Source organism: Balaenoptera ricei, chromosome 8, assembly GCF_028023285.1.
Source record: "Balaenoptera ricei isolate mBalRic1 chromosome 8, mBalRic1.hap2, whole genome shotgun sequence".
NCBI lineage: Eukaryota > Metazoa > Chordata > Mammalia > Artiodactyla > Balaenopteridae > Balaenoptera > Balaenoptera ricei.
In genome coordinates this window covers 113101805-113114419 of record NC_082646.1, presented here as the reverse complement: position 1 = coordinate 113114419, position 12615 = coordinate 113101805, and the positions used below count along the sequence as shown (strand labels likewise).

Here is a 12615-nt window from a genome sequence, read left to right as displayed (position 1 = left end):
GAAAAGTCAGCTGGATGCGGCACTCGGGGCCCTGGACCCCCAGGCAGTGACTGCGTGGGGTTCCCAAAGCCTCCAAATCCCGAGCCCTGCCCAAGCGGGGGACAGGAGGCTGGGCCAGAGCTGGGCAGGTATTTTATTGGAAGTTCACAGATACAAGAGCTCTGAGCGGGGTCACAGCTTGGAGGAGGTGGCGTCAGGGAGGAGAGAGTCAGTCCCCAGATGCTGGCAGCCACCCCATCCTGGGAAGCTCCCACAAAAGCCCTTCTTGCTGGGTGTGAGGTCTGAGGGGCCCCAGGAGCCTGGGTGGGGGCACAGGCAGGTAGGGAGGGCAGCCACTGGAAGCCAGGGTGCAGCAGCACAGGAAGAAACCCACGGGCCCCCCCAGAAACAGGCGGAGGACCAGGAGGCAGAGAGCGTGGGCCGGCACGAAGCTCACCGTGCCCGTGCCTCGCTGCCGGGCTCACAGCTTCAGGGGGGCTCCGGCTCCGCCCCAACCGCAGGACATCCAGCTTTCGTCAGCCACAAAAATGAACCCATCTTAGGGCTTCACCTCCAGGCTGGTGGTGCCTGTTGGGGGCCTCAGTAGTCGGTGAGCGGGTACCGCAGGAAGATGAAGACGAGGATGATGCAGGAGGCCGCCAGGGCAGAGCTGGTGATGTTGAACAGCCGAGCGGTCTTGGCGTCCTCCACTGCTCCGTTCAGGTCGTTGAGAAGTTTCTTGTCCCGAACCTGAAGCCAGAAGGAGGAGGTGAGACCAGCAGCCGGCGCCGAGGGGTGGACACAGGCAGGGGCCAGGCGGGAGGGCGGGAGGGTATGAGGGCAGAGGGCCCTTGAGAGTGTAGCCCCAAGCCAGGGTCAGTTGCCGATTCCTGATTCCTGACAACCGTGCGGGGCTGCTGCACAACGATGCCCTTGCTGGGTGGAAACGTGCCCTGGATTATGGGGCATCAGGTCGGAAACTTACTTTCAAACAGTTTACAACATAAAGAATAGGTATTTAGAGAGAGAGAGAAGAAAAGGTGAATATGGTAAACTGTTAACATTGGGATGTCTGGGTGAAGGGTATATAGGAATTCTTTGTATCTTTTTTTTTTTTTGCAACTTTTCTATAAATCTATAACTATATAAAATAAAATGGCTTGTTAACACTGTATTATATACGTGGAAGTTGCTGAGAGAGTGGACCTTCAGAGTTCTTACCACCAAAAAAAAAAAAAAGATAATTATGTAAGATGATGAGTAGTAACTAACCCCATGGTGGAAATCATTTCGCGGTACACCTTAAGCATATACAATGTTGTAGGTTGATTATACCTCAATAATGCTGGGAAAATAAATAAATAAAACAAAAGAGGAAGCCGGTCTCAGAGAGAGTTATGTGATTGGACGATGGGGCAATACACGTGTGTCCCAATCTGATTGGTCCCACCTCATTTAAAATTAACTGGGATTCCCTGAGAATACACACTGTGCTTGGACGGGAGGCAGCCCTGGGGTCCCTGCAACGGGATATTAAGGTGAAGGGAGCGGTTGGAGCCCAGTAAGTCCTGGGGAGATGGTGGACAGAGGTGGACCCATTTCCAAGATCCTCTGGCTGTGAAGAGGTGTCCCTGGGGAGCGTGTCCCTTCATCCAGGCTAGGTCTGAGGAGTCCCCTCTCCTCCGTCCCCTCTCCTTCCACAGAGTCCAGAGAAGTGTAGGTCTGAGCATGCTGCAAACAGACAGCAAAGCCTGGGAGGAGGAGGAGAAGGAGGAAGCGGAGAGATGAGAGAGGCAGGGAGAGAAAGTATCTGCATCAGCAGACTGGTGGATAAATGGATGTATGGATGGATGTACGGATGGACGTATGGACAAAAGGCAGGGGGCTGGGTTGGGCAGATAGAGGACGTTGAGGTCTGGCTGCCCGGAGGGTGGGTTACGCAGATGGACGGGAGACTAGATGGGAAGTTAACGCCGTGGGGACCAAGATGTGGTGGGAGTGTGGCTGGGTGGATGGATTTCCTGTGGGTGGATGGATGGAGGAGGTGAATGGTGGAAGGAACAGAGGGAGAGGAGAGAAGGAAGAAGACAGAGGTGACTGTCTGGCAGTGGATGGAGGGGGTGAGGAAGGGAAGGAGGAGATGGAGTGGAGTGGAGCTGGGGGACAAGTTGGAGGGACTGGGGAAGGGGTGGAAAATTGGGTGACTTAAGGTGGATTGTATAGAATGGAGAGGTAGAGGGAGGAAAAGAAGCTGGCCTTGAGGAACTAGGGAAGGGAAGGAGAAAAGAATAAAGTCTATGCCCTTGTGGAACTTTTATTCTAGTGATTTTGGAGAGAGCCCACATCTTCACTGAGTTTTATCTTCCGTTGTGAGAACATGATGTATCACCCTCTTGTTTAGGTCTTATTCAACATTGTCATTAAAATAAAATTTTATAATTCTCTCCAGAAGAAAGAGCTATTATATCTTTTGTTAGACTTAGTCTGTTTATTTTGGTTGTCATTATATTGTAAGTGATGTCTAAGATTACATTGCTAACTGATTTTTGCTGGTGTATAGAAGTTCAACTTCTATAGATTGATTTTGTATCCAGCTAAACTATCGTATTAATTATGGTAACAGACCAAGTTTTCTATGTAATGCATCATAACTACTGTAAATAACAGTTCTATTTCTTCCTTCAAGTCTTTATTCTTAGACTCTGTAGCACAGTGGCTAAGAGTACAGATGCCTGGATTTGAATCCCAGTTTTGCCAATCACTGCATAATCTTAGCAAGTATTCTCACCTGTAACAGGAAGATAACAACAGTACCTATGGCATAGGGTTGTTGAAAGGAATTAATGAGTTGGTGGACGCAAAGCATTAGCATAGTGTCTGGTCCAAAGCAAGTTCTTATATAACGGAAGCAAAGACTTCAGAACGATGCTGACTAGCAGTGATGTAACAGGCAGCCTACTCTCAGTCTTAATGGTAAAGCTCACGACTAAGAATGATGTTCATTTTATTATTAGAGGTAGATTGCTGTATTTTTAAAAATCCCCATGAGATAAACATATTTTTTCTCTAATTCATTAACTAGTAAATTATATTCATTGATTTTTTTTCCCTCATGTTGAAACAAGGCTGATTTATTTAAAAATAAACAATTGGTCATGACTTCCTTGTTGGATATTGGAATGAGGAAAGGAATGACAGAGATGGATGCTGAAAGTGGATGGCTGAGTAACCCATCCATTCAGTTGTAAAGGAGATCAGGGAAGAGGAGGACTGGACAGGTGATGTGATGATGGGAAGGCAGGTGGATGATGAGAAGGAGGGAGATATGAACGTCCCATGCTGGATGCGTGGGACACACAGAGAAACGGACATAGGAATGGATGCTGGATGGAAGGGATGGTTGGATGGATACACGGATGTTTGCCAGAAGCGAAGGACTGGTACACAGATGGATACGTGAAACATGCTCAACAGGTAGGACAGGCAAGTAGATCAATATCTGAGAATGGGTGCTGAATGGATGGAACAGGCTAGATGGACACATAAAGGTATGCCAGGTGGGCAGGACAGGTAGACAGATGGATATACGAAATTATGTTGCATGATGGGAACAGGTACCTAGGCGGTTATAGAAAGGTATACTGGATGGGCGGGACAGGCTGGTAGATGAGTTTCTGAATATACGCTGGATAATCTGGACAGGGGGATAGATGGATACATGAGTATATGTTGGATGGGTAGGACAGGTGGCTAGATGGGTTTAGAGATAAATGCTGAATTGTTGGGATAGGCAGATAAGATGGTTGTGTGAATGTGCGCTGAAGTGGTGGGAAAGGTGCATATAAGGACATTTAAAAGTGTGTCAAATGGATGGAATGGAGGATAGATGGATATATGAATGTGTGTTGGGTGAATGGGATGGGTAGATAAATGGAAAGGAGGGAGGGTTGTTGGGTAGATTATAGTACAGACCAATGCAGGGTAGGTGAATAGGTTCATTAACTCAATCAAGCAATATTCAGTTCCTGCTCTGTGTAGCTGCTCTTCTAGGTCCAAGTGTACAGCAGGGAACAAAACAAAGTCCCCTGTCCTCATGGAGCTTACATTTAAGGACACATTTAAGGGAGAGGACATGGAAAGTAAACACAATAAATAAGTAAAATATATAGTGTGTTAAATGTGCTAAAAAGAAAACTGAGGACAGGGAGCGGAGAGCATTGGGGGAGGTATGATTCTAGCTGGGTGCTCAGGAAAGAATACATGGAGTATGGACATTTGAGTAAAGCCCAGAAGAGTGTGACAGACTCGGTCATATGTTTATCTGCAGGGAAAGCACGTCTCAGAGCACGAAGCTCTGAGGTGGGGATGAACCTGTGTTCTGAGGAATAACCAGAGGCCAGTGTGGGGAGAGCAGAACCCAGAGGGGAAGGGGAGTGAGACTTACGGTCAGAGAGGAAATTGTCAAGGAGCAGATTGCGTGGGACTTTGTAGGTGCTTTTTAGCAGAAAAAACAATGGCAGGCTCTGGCGTGTTTTAACCTGGTAATTCTGGATGCTGTGTGGAGAACAGGTGGAAGGGGCAGAGGCTGGACAAAGCAGAGAAGAGGCTAACAGTCCAGGTGAGTAGTCAGGGTGGGTTGCATCAGGGCAGTGGTTGTGAAGGTGGTAAGAACGGACCTTTTTCTGGATCTATTTTGAAGATACAGCTGACAGTATTTACTGGGATCAGATGTGGAGTGTGATTTAAAAAGAAAGGAATTTGAGATGATTTCAAGGCTTTTTGATTTGATCTACTAAAATAAAGGAGCTGTAGGAGACTCCAGGAGGAGTCAGTTTGTGCATGGTTCAGTAGTTTGATTTCTGACATGTTTAGCTAGAAATGTCTTCTAGACATAGAGCTAGACATTTTGAGCAGGTAGGTTTTATATGAGTCTAGAGTTCAGGGATGAGGTCTAGGGCAGAGATACAAATTGGAGAAGCATGAGCATGAAAATGCTACTTAGAGCCATGAGGCTGGGTGAAAGCACCACGGAAGAGAGTGTAGACAAGAGATGAAGAGGACCAGGGACTGAGCCCCAGAGCATCCCAACGTTAAAAGATCTGGGAAGCAAGAGGCATCCAGGAAAGGAGGCCGAGAAGAGCAGTCTAAAAAGCAGAAGGAAGGCAAAGGGAAGGAAAGGATGGTGGGTGGGTGAAATGACGTGAGAGGAGGAGGAATAAACATGGAGGAATGGAATGGATAAATGGATGCAGGGCAGGTGGGTGAAGAGGTGGATGGGCGATGTTGGGTGGAAAAAAAAGAAAAGGAGGAAGGCGGGTGAGTGAACAGACCGATGGTTGGATAGTTGGGTGAGTCAGTCAAAGAAAGGAAAGGAAGAAAAATGGGAGGATGTTCAGATGGATAAATGGATGGACAGTTCTTTTATGAATGTGTATCTTCATGGGATGATAGATTGATAGCGTGTGAAGGAAAGGGAGGATGGGTCGATGGGTGTATAGATGAATTGATACCAGCTCAACAGCTGATTACACGAATGGATGTAATAAATAATTGGAAGAATGGGGTAGAGGAAAGAAAGGGAGGGATAATATATAAATGGATGGACAACTTAATTTGGAGGTGAATGAAGGGGAAGCAAGAATAAATGAAAGGAAAAGATGGAGAGATGGAAATGTATTGATGGCTGACGGATGATTGGCTGGATGGTGGGTGGGTGGATACATGGTTGTGAGAAGGAGAAAGGGAAGAGAGAAGAAGGGCTGATGAATAGAAGTTTTAATGAATGATTGATTAGCTATATTGATAGAAGGAGTTGGTAGATAGAAGAATGGAGAATAGTACAAAGGAAGGCTGTATGGTTGGGTGGATGAATGAATAAACCGAGAGATGGATAGAAAGTGCAGGAAAAGGGACAGAGAGAGGAAGAGATGAGAGGACGAATAGACAGAAGGGTGATGACTACAGGAAGAAGAGTGTAGTGATTCAAAAAGGGTCCGAGAAAGGAACTTGATGGTGACCTCAAGGCAGTTACTTTGTATCACTGTGCCTGTTTCCTCATCTGTAAAACAAGGATATTAATTGCACCTATTCATAGGGTTTTGTTATCATTAAATAAAATGCTACATCTAATTAAATAATTAGAAGTTCTTAAAAAGGTGCCTAGAATATACTCAATAATTAATTAATTAATTAATTAAGAGCTCAATAATTAATTGTTGTTTTATGGTTATTGTTATTTGCTGGCTTGTTGTTACTATCGCTATTACTATGAATGAGTAAGGGGGGAAACAGATGAATCCAGGGAAGAAAAAAAGACTAGATGGAGAGCTGGGTGGATGGATAGATGAACAGAGTAATGGATGAGGTTGGTGGATAAACAGTGGAAGGAAAGGGAGAAAAAAAAGACAGATGATGAAATGAGTAGAAACATGAATTTAGTAAATAAGTGAAAGAGTGAATATAGGAATGGTTGACAGTATGGAAGTGAAATTCCGGAAGGAAAGAAGATGAATAGATAAATTTTTGGAGAGAAAGTGGATGGGCAGGTAGCTGAAAGGGTGGAACCATGAGTGCATGCATTGGTGGGTTGACAAGGTGAGTGAGGGTCTTTTCCTCACAAACCCGCCCCTCCTACAGCCTCCTTCCTCATCTATAAATGGCACCTCCCTTCTTTCAACTGCTCAGATGAGTATCCTTGGAGTAATCTTTGGATCTTCTCTATTTTCCCTCACCTTATGTCCAATCCATCAGGATACTCTTTGTTGACTTTTCTTTCAAAATATAGGACCAGTTTTAAGTCTCCACTCCCACCCTCTGAACCAAGACTTGACTAAGTCAACCGCCTTCGGTTTGGTCTCCCAACTCCCCAACCCCTTGCATCCTTAGAGTCTATTCTTCACTAGTAACAAGAGTAATCTTTTAAAATGTAAGTCACACAGGGACTTCCCTGGCGGTCCAGTGGTTAGGACTCCATGCTTCCACTGCAGGGGGCGTGGGTTCGACCCCCGGTTGGGGAACTAAGATCCCACATGCCACATGGCATGGCCAAAAAAAAAGAAGAAAAAAAGTAAGTCACATAATATTAACTCTTCATTTACCGGACCGTCACTCCTCCCTGCCTCTGGGCTTGTCTCGCCCCCTCCCTCCACCCTGGCTGCAGAGTTCACAGCTCTGATCACCTCTCCCTTCCGCGTCCCCCACACCCTTCCCATGGAATTCCGAGTCGTTCACTGCACAGCCTCAGTCTGCCTTTCCTGGACCATCTTCTGCTCCCCACAGAGGATGGGGCCCTGCTGTTCCCCCCGACTGCCCCACCCTCGTGTCTTAGTTTATGAACTCCTGTCCCCTCACCCACCCTTCAAGGCCCAGGGAAAGTGCTGCCTCCCCCAGAAGTGTCCGGGGCTGACCCCAACCTCACGCCCAAGCTGGGAGTGAAGTGTTCTTCTCCTGAAACGTTTGGTGCGTATGCATCTTCCCACGTGCCCTCTGTCCATCCACCCACTCCTCCAGCATCCTTTGCCCCCCAACTTGGTCAGCCCTGCCTTGGGTCGGGGGTGGGCAGCTGTGGTCAGGTTGGGGGCTCTCTGATGGGGAGGAAGGTTCAGCCAGAGGGAGGCAGCAGAGCCTTTGGGGGTGGGGGCAACCCGGGCCTCACAAAGGTCCCAGGCTGGGGGCAGCCCAGCGCACCCAGGGAGCTCACAGAAGGGCAGGGGCTGGGGCGTTTGGTGAGCTTAGGGAAGGGGTTAAAAGTGGGTCATGCAGGGCCTTGAATGCCAAGATGAGGAGGCTGGACTTCTCCAGACCGAGAAAGGGGAGCCGGGGGTCATCGTGAACAGCTCGTGCAGACTGCACAGATGGAGAACTGGCCTTCTGTGTCTGTGCCATCCCCAGACACCAGGCCGAGCCCACGAGGCCCCGATCTGCACTGAACGTGCCCCTGGGGGTGGGCGGGGACAGACAGGGACAGCTAGGGACACAGCGCTTCTTTCTCACCCACCGAAGGCCAGCCTCTGCCCTGCTCCTGTGCTTATTTGAATGTTGTTTTGTTTTGCTGTGTTTTGTAAACAGATGAGGAAATGGGCTCAGTGAAGCGAGATCACTGCTTTTAAGAGGCCACGCGGGGAATTAGCCAAGGCTTCCTGACCCCAAGGCCATCAGGCGCCCTTGGAAGTGCCCACAACGGGCTGCAAACGATGTAGGGTGCAGCAGCCCAGGAGACGTGCAGCTGGATGGGCAGATGGACAAATTCCCAGGCGTGGGAGCCCATGCCAGCCAGGTCTGTCCTCCCCTCTGCCCGGGACAGAGGCATCTCACCTTGCTCACCCCTCCCAGGGAAGCCCCAAGCCTTTCTGCCCTCGCTAATGCCCAGGAAGGACGTGAGGGAGCAGCTGGGCTGCAGGCACGGTGAATCCCCTTCTGTCTCTAGAAGCACCAACTCCCACCCGCACTGCAGAGCGGATCCTGAACCATTCAGAAATCTGTGACCTACCTACAACCCGCAGCAGATGGGCCTGCCCTGTGCCAGCCAGCTGCCCACGGGCGCACACGCAGCCGGACCCAGGTCCACAGGCTACTGGTGGGGCCGGGCAAGAGGGCCCAGGGAGGCAGAGCTGAGGCTGGCCTGGGGCTTCACCCCCAATTCCCAGGGACCCCTGCACGCACACACAATACACACAGTTACATGCACAATCCCATCCACACACTCATGCACACACATACACAATGCATTCTCACACCTATATGCAGGCATATGCCCGTGCACACACATATGCACACTCATGCATTCATACTCCCACACATACAATTATACACACATGCACACTCACACCCACACACACTCACAGTTACAAGTGCACTCTTATGCCTACACAGTTCATGCACACGCATACACACACAAATGCTCACACCTATATGCAGGCACACACTCATGCACACACGTGCCACACACTCACATGTGCACACCCATGCATTCACACTCCCACACATAGTTACACACACATGCATGCTGACACCTATATGCATGCACACACAATATACGCAATTATACACGTGCAAACTCCCATCCACACACTCATGCACACACATACACAATGCATTCTCACACCTATATGCAGGCATATGCTCGTGCACACACATGCAACACACATATGCACACTCATGCATTCACTCCCACACATACAATTATACACACATGCACACTCACCCACACACTCACACAATTACAAGTGCACTCTTATGCCTACACAGTTCATGCACACATGTACACACTTACACACAAATGCTCACACCTATATGCAGGCACACACTCGTGCACACACATGCCACACACTCACATATGCATACCCATGCATTCACACTCCCACACAATTACACACATATGCATGCTGACACCTATATGCATGCACACACAATATACACAATTATACACATGCACACCCACACCCCTATATGCATGCTCGCACACATAATTACATACACGTGCACACACCCACACACACTCATACAGTTACAAATGCACTCTCACGCCTACACAACTCATGCACACACACATGCATGCTCACACCTATATGCAGGCACACATGCACACACATGCAACACTCACGCCTATATGCACACACACTCACGCACACGTGCACACTCACGCACACTCAATGGACACAGTTCCTGTGTGGTGGAGCCCAGGGCCGCGTACACAGGGCTGGATTTGAAGGCGGTGGGTGATCGTGATGCCAGAGATGTGTCAGGAGGACAAGAAGGCCAGGTGGCCAGAGCGTGTGACGCCGGGGCAGGGGGCTCCGCGCTCAGAGATGCACAGAGGTGGAGCTGTCCCAGCACCTTCCCCCAGGCCAGCCTCTCGGGCCCAGCCCCTCCTCGGCCTCCAGCACCCCCCACCCCCCCTCCCCGTGTTCTGCCCCCGCCCCGCTGGGCAGCTACAATCAGTGAAATGCGCCTGGCCTTGGACACTCAGATCTGGGCTCGGGAAAAGTGATGATCTGGCAAGACGTGAGCCAGGCCCTTCCGGGGTGGCGGGAAGGGAGCGATGCCCTGAGTCTACCCCCCCCCTTCCTGCTGGTTGGGCTCCAGCGGCCCCAGGCTCTTGGGTCCTTACACATCTGCATGGATCTCCCGACCCCAAGTGTGAGTCAATCACAGCTCCCCTCCCACCATCTCAGTCCATTTCTATCCACTTCGCCCCCACCCCAGGGCGGGGATGGGGTCCTGTCTGCCTGGGACACTGCTCTGCTCCCAGCCAGCTCCTCTCACAGCAGCAAGGGGCTTCTGGAAGCTGTATACACTCGGGGCGTGGGGTCAGGGTGTACGGGACACCTTCACGCCTCCCTCCCCCGGGCTCCCGGCTCCCACACAGCACCCCTCGAGACGGACCATCTAGAAACCGTGTGTGATGGGAGGCAGAGCAGCGGCTGGGGGTCAGCACCCCCGTCTGTCTGTCATGGCCTCCCTCTGAGTGCCTGCCTGGCATCAGGTTCCCTGCAAGGGGCTTGGACAAGAAGGTCTCCAGCAGTGACGTCACCCCTCCTCCTGTCAACAGGGGAAGGATTCCAAGGCCTCTTCATCTCCCTGCTGGCTCCATCCCATATGCCTAGGGGCAGCTTCACCCAGGCCTAATTCCCACGTCCCCCGCCCAGGGGACAGGACACCGAGTCCCAGGTCCCCAACCCACAGACCAAACTCGCTGCACAGAGACCTTGGCCCTGAGGACCCCGGGCCCTGACAAGACACCCTGGAAGGTTCCCCAGCTCAGGAGAGGATGGGCTAGCTCTCCCTGCTGGCCCGGAGCTGGCTGACATCCGTGTCTCGCTGGGTCCCCCACCATCCTTCTATCCCTCGGCCCCTCCGCTGCACCTGCTGCACCCATGGGCTTCTCTGCGAGGGAGGGGGCAGAGTGATGCACCAGCACCCGCTTCTCCTGCTCCCCCCCGCCCCCTCCTCCATCCCCCCCCCCGCCCGGCTCACTTTGAGGGAGTAGGCCAGGGCGATGAAGCCCAGGCAGCAGAAGTTGAGGTAGACGAAGTTGAAGATGGACCACAGGTAGTAGTCGTTCACCTCCGTGGTGTCCGGGTAGACCTCGATGACCGTCGTGGGGTTCGTCATGGTCTTCTTCTCTGCTAGGTGCTTGCAGGCCTGGGGGGCGCTGGTGGCCCACACGCTGTCTGTCTTGCTGCTCTTGGACTCCATGGGGAACAGGGTGGGTGCCATGGGGGGTGAGGCTGAGGGCTCAGGGCCGGCGGCCACTGGAGCCTGCAGGGCGGGGGGCTTGGACACGCAGGCGAAGCAGCCCTTGGGCGAAGCTGCGGGGGGCCTCGGGATCCAGAAGGCCCCGTCCAGGGGAACTCGGGCTTCCTGGGTGCCGTCCGTGGTGCTGGCCGGGGCTCCCAGCGGGGCTGGGCACTGGTTGGGGCCCTGGGCCTGCAGGGAGGGGGAGAGGAAGGATGAGCCGGGTCCGGATCACCCTATCGGGCCCACCCCGGCACCCTGCGGCGTCTCCCCTGCGGCCCCATAAACAGCCCCCCAGGACAACCCCCACCCGCCGCAGATGCCGAAGCCCTCACAGCAGCCTTGGCGGCGACGTCGGGGGCTCTTCGCCACTTCGCCATCTGCACACAGTCACCCACTGACACGCAACAGCAGCGCTCCGCCAGCATCCCGACTGGCACGCTCTTGCAGTAAACACAGCAACCGGCACCCGCACACAGCCCGGCACACACAGGGCACGCAGACCCACAATGACACAGTCGCTCTTTGGCGGAAGGAGCAGAGCGCTCCGGGGCACCGGCGCGCTGGATCCCGCTGACACCTCGGACACAAACGCCGGCACCACCGCCCGGCTCCCCAGACCCCGGCACACGCCAGGCGCTCAGAGAGGCCGCCAGGTAAACAACCCCGCACTGTGACACTCACACACACCGCGACACAGGCCCCGACACAAGCCCCCGAGGAGGAACACGGCGGCCGCTGGGGCTCCGAACGCGCGCGCATCGCCCCCTCACACCCCGGCCCCGAGCGGCGCCCGGACCCCAAGAGCGCGCACTCGCCGCGGGCCACTCGCGCCGTGCCGGGAACGGGCGCACAATGACACTCTGCGACACGAACACTCTCCGACGAGGCACCCGTGCCCCGCGCCGCCCCGGGGGTCCGCAGCCGAGGCCCCGCGGCCCCGCAGGCCCCCAGCCCGGCCCGGGTCTGCCGCAGGCGCCCGGACGGCGCGCCCTCACCTACTGGCGACTCCTCGGCGGCCCGGCCCGACCCAGCGCCGCGCCCCGCGCGTCCTTCCGCCGTGCCGCGGGGGTCTGGCTGTCCCGCCGCTCCGCGTCCCAGCGGCCCGACCTCGGCGCGGGAAGCGCGCGGGGTGGCGGCGGGGTGGCGCGCTCCCTCCGCAGCGCCAGGCCGGCCGCCGGCTGCAGCCCAAGCCTGACTCACGGCGGCGGCGGCGGCGGCGGCGGGCGCAGCCACCTCCCCGCCCCCTCCCGCCGGCGGGGTGGGGGCAGCGGGCGCCGGCCGGAAGCGGCGACCCTCGGGGTGGCAGAGCCGACCAGGCATGGGTTCCGCTGCAGCGCCAGACCCCGGTGCCCGCGCGCCACCCGCGTCTCCCCTCCCCACCCCCTGCGCCCTCCCTCT

The 12615-nt window shown here is 53.5% G+C and overlaps 1 protein-coding gene across 1 annotated transcript; it reads right to left on the bottom strand.

The window, feature by feature from the left end:
- Window positions 1-409: 409 nt before the first annotated feature.
- On the bottom strand, window positions 410-11976 carry IFITM10 (interferon induced transmembrane protein 10). The gene is made up of 3 exons (XM_059932345.1): window positions 11899-11976; window positions 10954-11406; window positions 410-729 (listed from the first exon to the last, which is right to left on the bottom strand). The coding sequence occupies exons 1-3, from the start codon at window positions 11974-11976 to the stop codon at window positions 580-582; spliced, it is 681 nt and encodes a 226-aa protein (XP_059788328.1). The 3' UTR covers window positions 410-579.
- Window positions 11977-12615: the final 639 nt, after the last annotated feature.

Excerpts from the sequence above, each read along its gene's own strand:
- IFITM10 (XM_059932345.1), bottom strand. The coding sequence starts at position 11,976 with ATGCGCGCGCGTTCGGAGCCCCAGCGGCCGCCGTGTTCCTCCTCGGGG. Across the intron at positions 11,407-11,898 it reads GGGCCTGTGTCGCGGTGTGT|GCCCAGGGCCCCAACCAGTG; the intron begins GTGAGTGTCACA and ends CCCTCCCTGCAG. Across the intron at positions 730-10,953 it reads CCCTGGCCTACTCCCTCAAA|GTTCGGGACAAGAAACTTCT; the intron begins GTGAGCCGGGCG and ends TTCTGGCTTCAG.